At 37.6% G+C, this 20,004-nt stretch overlaps 2 protein-coding genes across 4 annotated transcripts; both read right to left on the reverse strand.

Annotated features, from left to right (window-relative positions):
* Positions 1–584: 584 nt before the first annotated feature.
* trappc13 (trafficking protein particle complex subunit 13) lies at positions 585–12,028 on the reverse strand. 3 transcript variants are annotated; one of them, XM_044334193.1, is made up of 14 exons: positions 11,880–12,028; positions 10,770–10,838; positions 6,926–7,025; positions 6,736–6,820; positions 6,507–6,634; positions 6,235–6,307; positions 5,850–5,894; positions 4,584–4,601; positions 1,776–1,909; positions 1,462–1,660; positions 1,265–1,365; positions 994–1,141; positions 828–896; positions 585–758 (listed from the first exon to the last, which is right to left on the reverse strand). In XM_044334193.1, exons 1-14 carry the CDS (start codon positions 11,923–11,925, stop codon positions 753–755), a joined length of 1,221 nt encoding a protein of 406 aa, XP_044190128.1. In that variant the 5' UTR covers positions 11,926–12,028; the 3' UTR covers positions 585–752. The 3 variants fall into 3 exon arrangements, with proteins under 3 accessions (XP_044190128.1, XP_044190126.1, XP_044190127.1); XM_044334191.1 differs by having other exon boundaries at positions 585–896; XM_044334192.1 differs by lacking the exon at positions 4,584–4,601 and having other exon boundaries at positions 585–896.
* An 845-nt stretch (positions 12,029–12,873) lies between these two features.
* LOC122967912 (lysosomal membrane ascorbate-dependent ferrireductase CYB561A3-like) lies at positions 12,874–16,811 on the reverse strand. Its single transcript, XM_044332711.1, has 5 exons — positions 15,517–16,811; positions 14,378–14,586; positions 14,117–14,271; positions 13,781–13,937; positions 12,874–13,563 (listed from the first exon to the last, which is right to left on the reverse strand). Exons 1-5 carry the CDS (start codon positions 15,701–15,703, stop codon positions 13,537–13,539), a joined length of 735 nt encoding a protein of 244 aa, XP_044188646.1. The 5' UTR covers positions 15,704–16,811; the 3' UTR covers positions 12,874–13,536.
* Positions 16,812–20,004: the final 3,193 nt, after the last annotated feature.

Consider the following 20,004-nt stretch of genomic DNA (forward strand, 5'->3'; position numbering starts at 1 on the left):
ATTGATTTAGAGTAAGTAATGATTATTCTAGATTTTACCAGTCAACCAAAATGAGCCATGATTTGATACATGGAGCAGAAACTGTGATTAAGGTTTCAGAATCACTAGAAATATCTAAGGAGGTGGAAAGAAATGTGAGCATAATATAGCCAATGAGTCTCCTTAAAAACATCTAAACTAGGTCATGTGACTTTGCAGAAATGTGTTTGTAGTACAACTGTATCCACCGTTTAACAGAAATAAGGGATTGTGGATTTATTTCCAAAGCTTCCTTGATTATGGTGCCAAATAATCACATTTAGTGAAGCTTGAAATGTCCTTCCATTACATTTTATCACTGAAATTACCAGCTGCTGAAGCATGCTATGCTTTGTGACAATACCTTACTATAAGTGGGAAGATATTATGACAAGTGCTAAAAGGAAGAACGTTGTAAAATTTCACTGACAATGTGGCATCAACATATCACTATAATATTCTTGTTTTCATGTATCTCTTGTGTAATGCGAGTATTTTTTAATAACAACCAAAGAATCATCTCCATCATTGAGAACATGACATATGTTTTTAGAAGCAATAGGAAATCAAAGATTACAGAGATTTTATTAACATTTATGCACATTTACATCATTATTTTCAAAGAAAGAGATTTATATTATTCACAATTCATTTTAAAATACATTATTATCCCCTCAGGTTGCAAAAAGAGTGGAAATCTCAGCGTTATGTGCAGAATTCCACAGTTGGTCCATTCATATCTAAAATGCAAAAAAAGGTCAATAAAATTTCTAGCACTCGTTGCTCGTGTACGGGCAGACCACACATACTTGTGCGATGTCGTCATATTCATACGTCCTCTTCAGAAATGTGTCTGTGAGTCTTAATCCGGAAATACTCTGAAACAAAAAGGTGAAAATATCACATTACTGAGCGAGAACAGCCTTTGATTTCAGCACACTGACATCAACCAGACGTTGATATTAAAACTCATACCTGCAGACCCTGGACGGATGAGAGGAGTGTGAGGGGCAGAGAGAGGAGGGCACCGGGGCTCAGTTTCCCCAGCTGTCGCCCTGATACACCGCACCAGTGGATCGACCTGGTATTGCACATCTCCAGCACTAGGTCCATGGTTCTTTCACTTCACCACAAAAAGGTCAAATAAAAGCAGACTGTTAGTGCTATCAGGGTGAATTTTAGAAGTTATATTGTCTATTATTGATTAGATAGTATTGAAGGCTGTGTCATAGAGGTGGTTTTTCACCTGCAGTTGGTGATTTTACAGATGATATCAAAAGGTTCTTCGAGGTTAACGGTGTCAGGAATCATTTCTAAAGACAGCCTGATATCGCCATACCCTGGAGCCTGGAATACAAACAAGGGTAACAAACCATTATGAGAATAAAAATAAGAGACTTGACAATCAAAGTCCCTCAATTTGAACAATAAGTATTCCAGTACCATTCTTTGTAGCTGGCTGGTCTGTAGCCTCCCCCTCTCCCCGAGATTGGTCTTCCATACGATGTCAAGCTTTCCTATCACCGTCACACCCTTGATGACGCCGGCCTTCTCCGCGTACTCCGGCTTTGGCTTGAGACAGTACAGGTACTGCCGTGTGTCCATGGGCTGCAGGTAGGACATTTTCCCAAATGTAGACTCTCTGGTAGGGAAGAATTACGGGTGAGAGTCAGTGTAAAGCCGGCACTAAAATGCCACCAAACGCCATCTTTCTGCAATTGTATCAATAAGAAGAGAACTCAATAAAGAGCTTTTACCCATCATCTCCACTTGCGACCAGGTTGAGCTCTGTAACGTTGTACATCATGGAGGGCTCTAGAGAGACCTTCTCCATGAACATCGGTGAGGTGGTGATGTTCTGGATCTGAGCCTCCAGGAACACTTCATCTGTCTGGAGTGGGGAGTCCAGGGGTCAAACTTATATTTGTTGCTAACAATCAAGTACACTTCTAAAATCTCCAAGGCGGACTGAGCAACACATCGACTTTACCATTACATATGAGGTGGGGTTAGGCTTGTGCACAATCCTACTGCTTTAAGCTAGTCTTTAGGTGATGTGAGAGTCATGTAATGAGTATCATTTACCAACCAGGAGATGAACATAAAACAGTCTAAATTACACAAATTGAATTCTACTTGGTTTGCTCAGTGTACCTTTGAGGACATTGTTAGTAGTAAGTGCTGACCAGCAGAGTATACAGTAGGGGTTGCACAACTTCAGGTTTTTACTAATCGACAAGTCATTCAAAGTGATCTGTCAAACATCAACTAGCTGTATTTAAATCAATCAGATTATTCAAAGCAGCCATGTCTGAATTATAGCCCAATGGATACTATGTTTTCAAGGACAATGCTGATAATGATGATGTTTTTTTATTTTGTTTTAGGTGGAGAAACCAGCCAATGGTGACGCTGCTTCCCAATTACTTCAAACCTAGTTTGGCATTTCTGTACTGCAATTTCTTATTACTTATCAGCTGACACATACACAAATACTCAAATTGCTGCAATAGGCCCATTTATCAGCTTGACTGATTTACTGCGTCTGTCTAGCTCTAGTCTGAATTACTGCTCTACTCTTGAGCCACTTTCATCTGTTTATTGTAGAAAAAACAATCTGAAAAAGGCTCCGAACGCAGCTACCCAATACACTCTGGATATACTTTCACTCAGAATTATGGTTTTCCTTTTTCAGACGTAGGACAAATATATAGATCAATGTAAACGCACCGTCTGACAATATGACATCCTATTCTGAAATATTTCTAATTCAATACATTTAATAACTAATACCTTCTGTATAAGGACAATTTTACCAAAATCATTATGTTGAACAGTCCCTAAAAGCAGATATTAATAGTCAAAAGTAAAGTAAATTAGTTTTACCGAAAAGTAATGTACCATAATTTGACTTAAATAGTTAAAATAATATCTAACCTTGGTTGGAGAATAATTGTTTCTGTTATAGTTATTGAAGGTGTGAGACAAAATTGAATAATAGGTTATGATTTTATAAATCTTTTGTATATATATGTTACAACTGAATGTAATGTAATGTCATTGTCATTCTGGTGTACACGTTGGTGAAGAAAGTCTTCTCCTAGTCTAGTTGAACTCTTGAACCTGTTTCTATCTGAGGGTTGCTTGCTGACCTCTAGGGTTAGCTAGAGAGATCTTTGCCTTAAGCCTACTGTTTTAGAAACTGTGTGGGTCATGAGATATTTAGACAAGCTAAGTTGAAGGATGTCGTGTTTGAAGTTATTGATTGACCATGTGGTCTCTGTGGGATCATCATATGACCATATTTGTTTGTCAGACGGTGTAACAGTTTGTAGAAGTGTCCATTTAGGAGAGCTGACTGTTTTTAGCTTTGCTTCTGGAGAGGTATAAAGCTGTCTGGTTTCTGTTCACAATCTTTAGAGAAAGGCCTGGCTGAACAACATGATTTCTCTCCAAAAATACAAAATGATTGTATTTTTGTTTTTGTGTTTGGACTTTTGTATGATTGTTACTGATGGTGTGATGGATTGTACAGTGTCTACAACTGCTTGTAACAATGTTTAAAGCTTTCTTTATGTCTGTGTGGTTCTTGAGCAACAACAAAGGGCACATTCTGTAGACGTGTCTAACAAATCAATTCAACCTGACATGCTGCTAGTGTAGGATTGTCATTTTTTGTTGGCAGCTAGTTGATGCTTTGGAAAAGTAACACTCAGTGGTCTTTATAGCGGGCGAATCGACTTGTCAACGTTTCAATGCAACCTCTACTATACAGTGAGATACAATGAGAGTGAAGCAAAGATTAGTTCAAGCCTGCAATCCACAAGGTAAGAACTGACCATGAACCGTTCTGAATGAGGTTAATGTTAAATCGCAGAGCTCAGCATCTTTGTTCCATGCAAAGCCATTCCAACCAATACCTGAAAACTCACATTTTATCGCATATAATCATTATTTTTAATTAACTGAACTGTGAGATGTCTCTCTCCAATGTCAATGATTGGAAAGTCATTTGTTGTTTTATAATCACTGACAATAAGACCTTAATTGGCCTGTTCATTCACACTGTAACCTTCACCTCAGCAATGCAAAAGTTAAAAAAAAGCATTTGAGCAACATCATTCACAGCTGCACCCTTACATGATCATTTAAATCTTTACATATAGAACAATGAGAACAATTATGGTGCATACTGATAATTTCCCCAATGATGATATTGTATAATCAAAGCAATCCACCCACCCACCACAATTTGACACCACAAACTTCAATTAAAAAGTCCAAGCCCTGTGTAGAAGAGTTTGCAAGAAAGCATGGGCATCTAAAGAAAGGGTATAAGACAAACGATGGAAAGTACATGTGAAAGACTAACATGTTTCTATGAATGTAAGAATGTGGTTTCCCACTTCTTTATCTTTACCAATCTACTCATTTTAATATCCAATCATTTCTTTCCATGTTTTTGCACTGCGCCTTTCTTTTGACCCCAGAAAGACAAAGTCTGCTGCACCAAAAAGGATTAAGAGAAGCTAACGTTCAGCGATGAGAACAGAAGAAACAATTACCACAGAACTGAGGTCACTCTAATGGAGAAAATAAAATACAAGACATAATAAACAAATGAAGTTACATGCCAAAGATGAAGACAATGAGTATTTGCATTCTAATATAAAAAGCTACTGGTATGAAAATGAGAAAAAGGAAAAAAAAAGCTTGTTGTCTCTAACCAGAAAAGCTTTGATCTCCAGCTCTTGTGTTGAACAAGGTAAACTGCTTAAAGGGAATTTAAAGGGAAACTTCGGTATTTTTCAACCTGGACCCTATTTTCCCATCTTTTTGTGTCTTAGTGACTAATGGGGACAACAATTTTTCAAGCTGGTCCAGTATTGAGCAAGAGTGCTGCAGCCGGCAGCTGTGAAACGGGCTGCAATATAATCCTTTGGAACAATAGCATCCCATCAATGTACGTCCACTAAAAGTGTTTGTTTTTGTCACTGACAGGCTCAGAGTGTTATTATAAATGTCTGACAGCATTATGGAAAGGACCATACAGAGAAATAAAACCTTTCACTTGATCCAGTCTTTTTGTTATTGCGTCTTAACAAAGTCTCGCTCAAGAAGTCTCATTCTGAAATCCCGCAAGAGCTGAGCTGTTGTCGAAATCAGATTTCAGGACGAGACATCTTGAGTGAAACCTGGTTAGATACAATAACAAACAGACCGGATCAAGCAAAAGGTAAAGAAAAATGTTTTATTTCTTTGTATGGTTCTTTCCATAATGTTGTTAGACACTTATAGCAACAATCTGAGCCTGTCAGTAGCAAAAACAAGTATTTTTACTGGACATATTGTACATTAACGGGCTACAATTGCCCCTGAGGATTACACTGCAGCCTGTTTCATAGCTGCTGGCTGAAGCACTCTCACTTAATACTGGATCAGTTTCAAAAATTGTTGTCCCTATTAGTCACTGAGACAGAAAAAGATAGGAAAATAGAGTCCAGGTTGAAAAATACTAAAGTTTCCCTTTAAGTCTTTTCAGTATGGTTGTGTTTTTCTCTTAGTTTCTGGAGGTACAAGGGTTTTCCAGAGACCTTTCTCATGCTAACCGTCTGTATTAGCATCTGGAAATGCTCCTGACTATGAAATGAAACATGATATGAAGCATGTTATGTATGCTACAGTAAGAGCTTGCAAGTCATACTGTACAATAAATTTATTCTATTTGCAGAAGGACAAGGTGAGAGATTGATGTGGAAAGACTTTGTGTGCTGACAGCTGAACATCATATTGATATATGAGCACCATATATCTGAGAGTGGCTAACTTACCTCTGCATTGTAGAACTTTGTTTTCACATCCAGCGGCTTCAAAACCTGATTGAAAATAGATTGCAAACTGAACGCTGTAGTTTTCTCACACTGTAGCTCCATTCAGCAGAAATATTTCCATCCAAAAATGAGACAGTTTCTAATAAGATTTGCAAATCCTAAGCTAAAAAAAGGAAGAAATTCCTGGAAATGATACTAAAGGGAAAGGAGCCAGGCTATGATTAGTTCACAAACTGAGGGCAGAAGACTACAAGAAACCAAATCCACAGCGAGGATGGTGATTGCGTTTGCTCTGTTGTAGACCTGTGACATTTCTCAGGTCTCTACCAAGCCAACACATGAGTTTAACACCGTCATCTAATGAGCAAACTCAAATATAACTCACCTGGAATTTGAAGAACTTGCGAAAATAGAGCTTCTCCCCATACTGAGTGGTATAACTGACCGCACAAACTAAGCTGGAAATGGGAACAACACAAAATAAAGATTTATCATGGTTAAAATTAGACTGTGTAGAGTAAGATCTTCCTTGATTTAGTTAGTAACACTCATTAGCATTAGCACCCCATATCTTTAGCCTTTGGAGGCACGATTTGGCACCACAACAAAACTATGGGAGCGTGTATTTTAACTGTATTTTAAGGAACGAACACACACATATGTGTTCCAATTTCTTTGACTTCGTGGTGGATAACGTCATCAATGCAGCATTCGGGTTTGAGTTCTGCTACTGCAGAGTTTGACGCAGAGAGGTTGAGCCTCTGTGAGCTGGTCTGTAGGTCAGCCTGTAAAAAAAAGATCACATCACACAACAGGAAGTCAATGAGTTAAAAACAGGGGTGAAAAGTGTATCATAAACTACACATGTTTTGCTTGTTTACAGCACCTTCACGAGTATGTCCTTCACAACTTGATTGCTGTCATTGTGCACACTTATGTAACTGGAGAAGGTCTCACCGAGGAAAATGTTTCTGTGTAACGCCAAGATGTGGGGAAAGTCAGAATGACGCTTTAAAACAACACATAAAGTTCTAAATACTTCTTTAAAGTGTGAACAGTAGATAATCTTTTATTACCCAAAGTTCTGTGGTAAGGTAAGCATCTCTCCCAGCATTAATGTCTCTGCTTCTTTGATGGTGGAGGGGTCCTCTCTCATGAGCTGACCGAACAAATCCCCTACGGAGGCAAAAGCACACAAAGTATGTGTCATGTATATGTAACACGTGTCATAATGAATATGGCTCGTGTTCCGACGGGAGCCCGGGCGCTCTGTGCAAACACTCGACAGAATGTTTGCAACGCACGGCTAATTATTTCTGGCTCGGGATGAAACGGTGAAATGACAAAACACCTGCGTCACAGATGGGAGCAATTAAACCAACAAATAAATGGTGTGCATGCATATTTTATGACTTCTACAACGATTCTATGCTCCTGGATGATTTCCCAAAACTTGGAGAGGATGTAAACTCAATGTCAAACAGATTTTCTAGTCTATTCTGCTTATTGTATATGTTGAACCTACACAACCACACGACCCTCAAATCTTACACGAGTTAACCGCAGCTTGAGAAACGTCTCCTTCCAAGCAGTTTCATTTCATTTACATTAATTTCCAGCTGAGTTGTTGTCAAATTTGTAACTAAAATTAAACCTGAATTAGTTTCCATTAACTGCCAAGATCATGGTCACTACTACAGTAACATGTCTGACTGTGTAGATGTATAGACGCAGACACTGTAAGGTTTTATAAAAGTGTTTCTACTATTTTCTGTGTGCTGTTGGGAGATTCAAAGCACCTTTGAATATCAGGTTTCAAAGGTGATCGAGCCTTGAGGCTTTTCACTGGTGTCAAATTTCTTTCCGTCCAACACAGATGGCCACACGCATCTTACGTTGTGTTCGACACACTCACATATATTAATAATACTACTCATATGACCACGTTTATGAGCCCCTACCAACACCTCTACTGATATTGATACAAAAATAAGATTAATAGATTAGATTGTGAAGATGGATCGTGACAGCGAAGAAGACAGCAAAGAATTTCTGTCAAATTCGACCAATCAATCTTTGTGCACTGTAAGATATGCGTTGCCTCCGCTGCTATTCCTATATAAATAGTGATGCTACCTAGAAGTGTCAGAGTGATTTACGGTTTATGTGGAGTTTAGTTACGAGTGCAGCGGACACATTGCTCCGTGCTGTACTGTGCCAGAAGGAAAAACAAACACTAGAGACTATTCTATATCTGGGAGTAGAAACTGAGACAGTAAATCTACAATGCAGATGTGCACTGGATCTGAAACTGACTTTAAAATTTATATCAAACAGGATAATTTAATTATAATCTGTCTGTATTTAGCTTTCGGCTGCTACGTCGCTTTTTAATATAAAATTTATTTTGACCTCTATAGAGATGAATAAATTTTAAGAAATATTAAAATTGTCAAAATGAAACAGCCAGCTGCACTCTAGATGCTTCATCTTTGATCTATTACATTTTAGTTTTATTATATCATTAATACTAAAGGATTATAGCTCTAAAGCTTAACTGCAGATTCTCTTCAAAACAGTGTTGACCATTCTAACAAGGGTTTATGATATTTAGATATTTGCTATTCCTCCCTCAAATAAATATTTATACTAATACACATTTTAACATACACACAGCATAAACATAGACGTTTGTTGCTTCAGTTTGTCTGCATGGTTTAAGTGGAACTTTAGGTAAATCTTAACACAACCACAGAGAGCATCAGTCACTCAAAAAAGCAGAAGCAATACTCTGAGAAACGCAAAAAGCAGAAGTAAAGAAAACCACTTAAGGTCTCCATCCACCTACAGTATGTTTGTCTCTCACGTTATTATGAAATGGATACTTGGAAAAAGCATTTATAACTTGACATTTGTGTTCTGAAGCAGTTTTACAAAACCAGGCTGTGTTATTCAACCACAGACTGAATTCACTAGAAAAAAGGAGAAGTTTGGTAAAAACTCTTGTTCTTGAAACTACTTTGTTGTTGTGTGTTCATGTAAAATCTCACAATTCAAATTAAAGGAATGCAAAACTTGGCTGCAGGGTCCGATGATAACTGCCAATGAAAGGTAAACAGAGAAAATTCAACTGCCAAAAATATTTTTTACCGACCATAAAACTGCATTATGTGTTATTTGATGAAAAAATCATTACCTAAAGATTTTCCTATGCAAACTCATCTTTAGCATCACTTCAATTATGAATAGATAACACTGGATTTACTACTTTTATTCTGAGCTTTTTCAATATTTGCACAGTTTACAGAAATATGAACACAGAAGGATAAACTGAACCCAACATACTTTACCTAACTCATACTATGCTCCTACACCTCATCATCAGACATGTGTGTGTCACCCCTGTTCTCAAAACTCACTACCAGCCTTCAAATTAAGCCTCTGACTTTTTTTTCCAACAGTGGTGCTGTTGTGTGCGCGTGCAGAGCCCACAACACCAGGACTCGTATTTGTGCACATTGGCAGTGGAATAACTACCAGAGAATAGTTCCTTATGTCCATAGAGTCATGTGCGTGTTCATTTACAATGAGCTTTTGACACCAGAAGGGCTCTGGAGGCCCAGACAGAATGAAATGCCCCAACACAGAAAATGTGCACTATTTTCTTGAGATGCACCGAGATGGAATTACAATAATGATAATTATAGACTAAGTTACTAAGGTTCAAAGCAAGATAATTATGTATTTGTTGTGGCCGATACAATACAATAACTGATCATCTTATTACTACAAATGCAAAAATGTGAAGATGATAATTGGTATAAATATTTAGATTGACAAGTTTTTTTCCTCTAATACAGCACCAACATTTATAGCACTCACCATCCCTATAATTAAGACTATGTTTATTGGTTGTAAGTTATTGCACTGTATTGTCACTTGTTCGTAAAAACAACCAGTTATCTTTTCAATATGTAGACTAATTAACATCAGACCGTATCTCCTCATTGACAAGTCCCAGTTGGCTGTTAGTAAGAATCTAGAACAGATGTCTTTTATAGCTGTCACGCTAAGACTTCGACTAAATAAATCTCAATATTCTCCAAAACAAAAGCATCAATGTTACATAATAAATGTTGAGACAGAGATTATACTACAGACACAGTGTTGTTATTCTAATGTTATCCTTTCTTCTCTTTCTTTTCTAACATGACTTTGAGCCCTGTGGTGTATAAATTGACATTATTCACAAAAGCTCAGTTGTTATCACTGTTGCCTCACAGCAAGAAGATCCAGAGTTTGAACCTGACTCGGCTGACTGAGTCATTTCTGCTTGAAGATCGCGTGCTCTCCCTGTTTCTGCTTGACTTTCTAACAGGTGCACTGGTTTCCTCCCACAGTCATGCAAGTTTGGTGATCTAATAATGCATCTTCAAATGACTAATCCACCAACTATTTGATGAAGTTAGATAACCAAACTGTGGTAGTTGGAATTGCAATGGTTTCACAAGTATTATCAAAGCCCACTGTGTGATTGATGTTTCTACATTTGATCAGTTGAACGGTTGAACAATTGACCAAATCTGATTTTGTCTGTTTCTATGTCAAGATGCTCTGATCAGACTGATGTTTCCACATCTAAGCTAAGAGATGCTGAAATAAGTGTAGAAGTCAGCAGATCCACAGCGATAACAAGTCAGTAAATACCCACATATGATACTACTTACTGTAAAAGATGGAACATTAATTAAAAAATACAGGTAAAGAGGACACTAAATAGCTAATACGGGTATCATAACTCGTTTGTACCTAGTGGTAACGATGCAAACAGCAATAACTTAAGTTACATTATTTTCTGCTTAACATCTGTGAAACAGAGAAACAAGTCCAATCTGGTTTTATGTGTGCAGACAGGCTCACCTGGTAGATCCCGATCTTCACACGTCACTGGCAAGTTTGTGAAGAGTGTTGGTTTTGTTAGCCGCATCACTGCAAATTAAAGTGACATTGGTTAGTGATTGAGCACAGCAGTAAGGTGGTTGTTGTGGTGATGTTTTCACATGATTGTAGTATTAAGATAATCTCTCCAACACAACTGAGCATATCCTAGCGTCAGTAACTTCTGTATTTGTTATGTACGCTGTTGTCTTTGGCTGTAATGCACACATGACCTTTGTTGAACTGCAATTAAATTATCTAGTCTTATTGTTTCAACTCAAAATTTGATTTATTTTTGAGACACATAGTTAGCCATAAATTGCCACCAGAAATTGCAAGTATATAAAATAGTTAAACATTTAACAAGTTGCACCTGATTATCTCAGACTGTCTTTGAGATTGGAAAGTCATTTGATTTCTATGACTCACTGGTCTGTTAATTGTTAACAGGTACATTTTTACCAGCTGTCAGCTCACAACAACAAATAATACACTTGTATAATGGATCCATGTTTCCAGAGAAAGATCTGGGATCAGTAACGTTACATGTTTGATCTTATAAAAAACAGCTTTTAATGGGCACCAAGTCATCAGAAACAGAATCAAGTTTATTTGCTAAATAGCTGCTTGAAACAGACTTGGAGTGTAAAAGTGCTTATACAGCGACAAGAAAAGATTAACATGCAGATTACAAACAAGGACATTCACATTAACAAACATGACAAGACGAGTTTTTTAGAGTATCACTAATTCACTCATCAGGAAACCAACGTTTAGCTTGTTTCTTTTAGCTAAATGAGCTAACAACACAAAAGCTGATATTATGACATAATTCTCACTAGAATATATTGTTAGACGGTGTCTTTCAATTTCAACTTTTAAATCCAATAACGTCAAGAAACACACTTTAAAACTTCCACCTGTCTTGATTGTAAATGACCAAATTCAAGATAATAGTCTGAGACTGTCTTGGCTAGCGCTGTTAGCATCTTGCAGCAACAGTGCACTGAAACATTAAACTACCGCGTCTGTTTTTACCCCTAAAACTACTGAAGACACTGTGTGTGTGCTGTTGTAATGACAGTAAAATACCTTTTAATGCGAGTAGATGTTCTTGTTTCGTCTGATTTACATCCATTTTGACAAAATAATGGTCGTATCGGGGTTGCTGTTAGCTACTATGCTAGATGGTTGTTGTGACAGTTGACCTCACCGGATGTGGATGTCTTCTTCGTCCTTTAATTTGGGTCGACTGGACGCTCTTAGATATAGTACTGCCTCCTACAGTACTGGATAGGTACTACAACAATAAAAACACTTCTTTTCTTTTCTTTTCTTTTCTTTTCTTTTCTTTTCTTTTCTTTTCTTTTCTTTTCTTTTCTTTTCTATTATTTTATTTTATTTGCTCTCTTCACACCTCTCTCTCTCTCTCTCTCTCTCTCTCTCTCTCTCTCTCTCTCTCTCTCTCTCTCTCTCTCTCTCTTTTTTTAGAAAGGTTTCCATACCAGACATGTTTACACCTTTTGCACAGACGTTGCACCACTGAAAGTGAGCTTGTGATGGGCAGTAAAAAAAGGCATTGTTTTTATTATTTGTTATATTTATGAGAATATGTCAAACTGTGCAAAAGTGCAGTTATAGCAAAAAAAAAATAGCTGTGATTTTTACATGTAAATTATGTAATTGCCCTTATCAACCCTTATCAACGTTGGAATTTAATTTGTCACTACATATTTGAATCTTGATGGTACAATTTCCTCATAGCTTTCTGTTGCACTACACTGACCTCTTGTGGTATGAGCCTGTATTACATTAGGCTATAACAACACTGCAGCTTTAGTTATTTAGTAGGTTTTTTTTTATCATTTAGTAATTTAAAAACAAAACAGACATATTATTATATGACAATGAAGAAGATAGATAGATAGATAGATAGATAGATAGATAGATAGATAGATAGATAGATAGATAGATAGATAGATAGATAGATAGATAGATTTAAAACATAAAACAAAGACAATCAAAAACAACAACAAAAGAGACCTAGAATATTATTGTCAATGAAAAACACACAACTAATCCATCAGATAAAATCCTTGTCTGCAGGTCAATGACAGCAAAGGTAAGGGCCAAATACTGTATCAAGAGATTGGTTTAAGACAGTGGATTTGTAGGCTCAACCTCAACCTGAAGTTGCTGAGGCTGCAGACCGACTTTGAGTGTCTGGACAGAATTGTGCTGAAGGTGGCGAAGATGGATGAAGCACTTGGCCTCATCCAAAAATAATCAAGTCAGGATCCAGAAAGCTCAAGCAGGAGACAGTCATACAGTGAGCATGTGAGAAGCATCTGTATTCTATTGCTTCTTTTATTGATGATTGGTACACTTTGTAGGCTCGATCTATTATGCTTTCTGTCAGTTTATTCAATAATTTTTCAATCTTTCATATTGTCTTAACCTCCATAACCAAACCATAGGAGTGGTGCAGTGTTCAACATTAGAAATACAAGAAATATATCAAAATATCCATCTACTACACTGGTAACTGCTATTATTTCTCTAGTAGATCAAAACAACATTATAACAACATGGAAAGTCATGAGTCAAACTTTAAATGACAAAAAACATGCTTTTCTTTTACTATTTATATTCATGTTAATCAGTGAAATCCAATACAGTCATCATCTGGTTGGAATGAAAACCTGCATAATCTGGGCTCTCCACAGTGAAGAGAGTATTTATGGTGTTTTCATACGCCGTCTTCATTTAGCAGAAGCTGTAATTAAAATGAAATGAAGTTATTAATTAATTCAGAAAGTTAAAATGCAGATACAGAAAACTTGAAATGCAACGACTGTGAACGAACAAAACAAGATGTTGTATCCCAGCAACACGTCAGGTTTCAGAAAACTGACTGCAACAATGACTAAACTGTACTGTCTGTATTAATTCAAACCAAAAGGGCAGCAACACGATGACCTATTATGACTCACATGGACACTTTCATTGTCTGTCTCTGGCCGCCGCCATTTGTTTTTGGACAGGATTCCAAAGACCATCAATCCAAATGCCGCGATGAGGATGCCAAGGGAATTTGCAAACTTTGCTTCCACTGGCAGAGAGTTGTAAGGTTCACCAGTGATTCCATTACTACAACAGATAGAAAAATCAAGCTAATAAGTTCAGTTTCTTGCATGGATCATTTTGGGCATTTACTGATTTGCAACATGCCTGCTCCTTCATCATGATTTTTGTAATGTTGTGTAAAATTATGTGTGATTTTGGCTGTTTTCAGGCAGGTTAGATATTACTATATATGAGATACTTACAGTGTAAGGAACAGCTTCTCATTGATACCACTGATGCAGGAGGTCAGACTGAGGATCAAGACTGCTTTTCCAATCCAGATATGGACAGGCTTTAAGGCGCTACGGATCCACAATGGAGGATAAGGAAACAAGAAGCCAGCCAAGCCAAGGACCCACTATCCATCAGCAGGTGGAATTACAAGAAGACAATGATTTAGTGTTATATATTTTTAGAGCAATAGGAGATTTTCATAGAACTGTGTAAATGTCTGTCATCCATACCTGAAATGCAAACATTACTACAGTGCAGATGCCCACCCAGCTGTGCAGAGAGTACAGGTTCGGGATGTGGAAGCTTCTGTGGAAGTCGAACACGGCGCAGAGGCCCAGGACGGACAGAAGCAGAGATAAAAGCATAAGCCCAGCATGCACCAGTTTCCAAGTGTGTTTCCTCTGCTTCCAAGTGAACGGTACACGATACACAACAACCGCTGCAAACACACAGGGGTAAAGATAATTCAGGATAGCTGGGAAATAATTTATATAAAGAGCGCATTTGATTTCTTCTGCTTTTCATTTAAACGACTGAATAGTTGCTTAATATTGCTGTTGTCATGTTAAGATCAAATTAAGAAGTCAGATGTTATTTTCATGTATATTTGACATTTAAATCATCAAGCTGATGCACTCATACAGTGAAAAATATAATGAGTTTAATGTCTATATAGATTCTTTTCAGTTTTACGAGTTTTATGAGGTCTTATTAAAATCATAAAATCCTCCCTGAGTGATGAATAAAGTAGCAGATGAAATGCTTCCAGGCTCAGTCAACTGCAGCAAAAAAATAATTTCAGCTAAGACACCAAGGAGAAATGTTGTTACATTACTAAACAAAACCAAGATCAATAACCAGAAATCTTCTTTAATATGCAATCATTTTAGAACATAACATTGCTCACTTTTCATTGTCATACACTTCCTGTACGTGCACAGGAGGTTCAAAAGCGTGCACAAAAACCTGTAAATAAATATCTTTTTTCCAAACGTTAAGGGCAATATTTTGTTATATTTTCTGGTCTTTAGCGGTTCTCAAATGAGCCATAAATGATAGATGTTGAGCTGGTAAAGGGCTTGACTGACATTTATTCAAGGGTTACAGAGGCTATATGTTGTAAGCATACGTGTAACCTATTGTTTTTACACTTAGAAATGTTTGCATATCTGCTTACAACTTCATTATAGTGTCTTATTCATTAATTAAGTGATTATACACTGCTTGAACAAGGGGGACTAAAAGAAAACAGTGCCACATTTGAGGTGCAATGATGTGTCAACACTGCTACAGAGTCAAGCAACAATCACCACAGTAAATGTTTTCTGTAGTGCTATAAAGAGATTGTCATATTTACATAGTGACTTACCGATGCCATACAGAACTACCAGCCCAGACACCATGAGAACAGGATGCCAGTTGAACTGCAGGGCAGAACCATCCCAGGAGAAACCACCTCGCCACCGTGAGCTCCAGCAGATCACACACAGCACACAGAGCAGGCCCAAACACAGGCACAGCACGTAGGTGACATAGAAAAACACAGACGCTCCCATGTCTGTGAGTTTGGGAGGGAAGGTATATAATGTAACACTCTGGAGCAAATACTGTCTATTAAGTTATGAGTAGAACATAGTGAGCTCAATTCACACATAAGCATCTATGTTAAAAAACTTTTAGCGTTATGATTTCTTCTTTGACTGACCTCAACTTTTCAAAAACAAACTGTCCACATGAAGATTCATACTCACCAGGCGAGTTCTTCTCTCCACCGCAAAAACTCCTTTCTACCTAAAGATGTTCCCAAACCATAACTGTAACATCAAATTTCCTGTTGTTCCACTTCCTGTTTTGGAGCCATTCCTTTGTAGATTATCTCAGGCTGTTAGCGTCTACCAGGAATCGCCTCTGATGTTAAATATGTCTGGTGGTTAAGAGTGTGATGGGGGTCTGTTCAGTCAGGGGGGCGGGGGGGGTTGTGACTAAGACATAATTTCCCATCTATCATCCTGTTAGTGTTATTAGTTGTGCGCAAGCGACTGGTTACAAAATCCAAACAGATTTCCAGTTTCATAACATTTTTTTGCTTGGTCATGTTGATTTGCAATGGATTCTGGATCTCATAAGAGGCTGACTGTGATATTGAAGCATTAACAAGGCATATTTAACAGTGTTTAGGTAATGTTAAAGTAATTTAGTAGCACTAATTAGTCAGATTAAGAAATTTGCAGTCATAATTTAAAGTCATATTTGTCAGCGTATTATTATTATTACTTTAACTTAACCACATGATGGAAATGAAAACTGATCAAGGCTATTAGATAAGATATCATTTATCTTTGCATAACATGCAGCCATTCCTAGAGATCTGTTCAACATGACGATGATTTATAGATCAAGTGTAGTAACCATGCAGACCTAAGCAGACCTTTAACTGGCTGGATTGCCTGCATTTTTTTTATTTTGTGCATATACTTTTTGACTGAGCCACAAAGAATTGTGTTATGAAGATTTCTTTTCTTTTTCAAAACAGCCATGTGTGTGGTTCAGACCTCTCACCGTGTCACCTAATTTAGCACAGACATCCCAGCGTGAATAAAGCCTCCGCAGCCTCGTGAGATCTGGACAACAGAGGTTGATCACAAGAGGTCAGTCACGTAAGAATAGTGAGGATAAATGGACGTATAATCTCATTTTACTATGTAATGACACATGCAAAGGAAGGAGGACCGCCGTGAAGCTGACCAGCACTTTTTATTGGAGAGATACGTTGACAGCATGTTAACAACTTCCATATTTTGACATATTCAGGTTCAGTGACAATGCAACAACAGTGGATGTGAACAAGTTACCTTTGACCTGCTTGTGACAATGAAATAATGCAATATTCTACTTTATCATTGACTGTATGTGTGCAGAGAATAATAGATAGATGGTCAAATGTGATATTCTACACATCATAGAGCAGCACAGTAATTGGAGCACTCAAAGCCATGTTGAGCAGGATTTGTTTGGAACAAATGTTTTCATCATCTTCACCCTCCACGAAGACGGACAGGAAGTGATGAGCTTCCCAGGGCACTTCTTGAGTCTGAGAGGCCAGCACGCGGATGCATTTGATGTCACTCTTGAATTTGAACTTTTTGTCCTCAGGAGGTGTAGATTCATGACCATCGGACTCAGAAGCGATGAAGGCGTCCATCTCCAAAGCCTTTTCCGCGATGAATACTCTGACATTCCTTTTGCTGTGGTTGCTCACCTGGCAAGCACTGGTATTCCCCATTGTGTTATGACTGATATGACTGACTGGTCGGGACTTCAGGTCTTGCTGGAGGCTGTAATTTTAAGAAAAACAGTGATGTTTATTATTACTGCAGTAACAGCCGTATCTCTCTTTGGAATACAATAGTGACATTTTTAATGTAAGTAATATAGCTTTTCCATTCTGATAAAGGGGAATTATAAACACCAATTTAGTCTAGTATAGATTCACAATTTTTCAGTCCCAATTTTATGCCCTAATACAATTTTCAGGTGTCCAAAATCTTGCTGTAGTCATTCCTCCTGTTCATACTGGCCATTAAAAGATCCTTTTCTAACTTGTTTACAATGCAAATGATGAGGGACAAAATCCACAATCCCTCATTCTGTGCAAAAAGTTTATTTGAAGCCAATTAGAGGCTTCAGCCCTCCAAATGAGTCAGATCAGACTGAGGTATTGTAATACCTCGGTCTTTTTAGTGCCAAATTATCTCTTTCTGTTACTATCTTCCACTGCAGCTGAACAGAGAAACACTGTCAGGAAGCAAATGAGGATTTTTTTTACTAAAAAGACTGAAACTTGGGAAGATATAAACTTTATTTGACTCACTGAGACGGCTGAAGCCTCATATTATCTTCACATAAACTTTTAAATACACCCTGTCACTATGGAGTGGATCCTCTAATGGTCAGTATGAACAGGAGGAATGATTACAGCAAACAAAACCTGTTTCAGTGTTCATATGTTATACTGTATATGAATGGAAGTGAAAATACATCGGGTACAATCCTGCCCTACCATTTTTAATGATTAAAACTGGTTGTTTTCCAGTTTTAGCCATTGAAAGAACAGCATACATTCCAGCAAATTAAGGCTTGAGAGCTACCAACACATATAGCAATTATTTCTTTTTATACAAGAAACATGCACTAATTAGCATTTACTGTAATACGGATCAGGTTTGGTTACCGTTAAAGTATTTTCTTGATGTCTAGTCTGGTTCAAAGACAAAGAATGAATTCTTACCTGCTGATACAACGAAGGCGAGGTGACAGTAATGAACTGTGGCTGCCTTCCTGGCTTTAGCAATGTGTGTCTAATGAAAAAGGTCAGATAATATGCAAAAATTTGTGCGCAGCTAGCACAGGGTGATATACTTTATGCACCTGCTTTGAAAGAGAGAACAGAAGAAACAAAGTGGTGTCTTTTATACCCAGTTTAAACTCCTTTATTGCAAGCCACATCTAATTTCAATTCATGTTATGTTTCCATGTTGCATGCTGTGAAGAGACATTCATAATATGACTTAACACAGTCCTTAACCATATCAAAAGTTACTGCACTTTTTTTTAAGAATAAGGGTAATTGGTTTTATTTACAGTAATGTGTCCTGTCTTGCAGTTTGGTGATGTTATTCTATGATTTTCTTATTGCAAACCAATCCAATGACAAGACCAAAACCAACACTGTGTTAGTTTGTCTCTCAATACTTTCTGACTTTCCTACTTTGTATGTGGCTCTCTGTCACAAGCCCATTGGTTCCTCCTGAAGGTGTAAATCTTTAAAACCAGGGCACACATATATAGTACACAGTTGGTGCTCTATAAGATAAGAAATAAGAAGAAAATGGGAATACCAGCAGACGGCTTTAATATATACTCTGAAATTTGATATGGTGTGAAAGAATATTACGTTTGCTCTCGTGACCAGTATACAAAAAATAACCAGTTGAATTTTAAGTGGATAAACCACATAACTTATTATTATGAGGAACGTGATCACACTTTCCTATTAGGTTTAACACCGTGAGAGTGATAGAAAGTCTCCTCTTTGTTATTACACTGCCTTGTTAGACAGAGCAGAGCCTTTAATTTGTATATGGTTTGCATATGTAAAGTGAGATGAAAAAAATGCGGTTAAGATAAGAGCGTTATTGTTGGGTTTATGCTGCCTTCCAGCACTCTTTCTCAGCGCAATGAGGTCGTGGCTGCTGCTAGTGTCCCTGCTTGTCTCTGATCTGTGTCCCCTCGGAGATGGGGACTGGGTCATGGATTACTTTAGTTGGAGTTTGTGCAGAAAACTGTTTCTCAATGGACAACGGACTCCCAAAGGACTGGGGATACTCGAGACCCACACTGAGCACCCCAGCATGTGTATCCACAGAAGTTGTGTGTATGTTGCTGTGCAGCACAAACAGAAGACCTCCCCCTTTTGCTGGGAATACACAGTCCATGAGGACCATGGACACAGGAGTCATATTCCACTACTGGTACGCTCAATTGTTCTCTCTTGATGTAATGAATAATAATAACTATTGCCACTATATTCCATAAAAAAATGTACTTTTACCTTATTATATATTCTCTGTGCTGCTGCTCCCTGCTGTATGCATGAATTTTCAGCATACCAGATGGTACCGTCACATTTTGCAAGGTAATCTGTAAGCATCTTCCAAATTAGACTACCTAAAAGCATGAAGGTGATCATTGCATAAATAATAACAACCAGGTGTATTTCCCTACTAATTTCACACTGCTGATAATAAGAATATCTGACAAGCAGCATGTGTTTGTACCTGTTTAGAATATTTATAGG

This window comes from Thunnus albacares, chromosome 18, assembly GCF_914725855.1.
Source record: "Thunnus albacares chromosome 18, fThuAlb1.1, whole genome shotgun sequence".
Classification (NCBI taxonomy): domain Eukaryota; kingdom Metazoa; phylum Chordata; class Actinopteri; order Scombriformes; family Scombridae; genus Thunnus; species Thunnus albacares.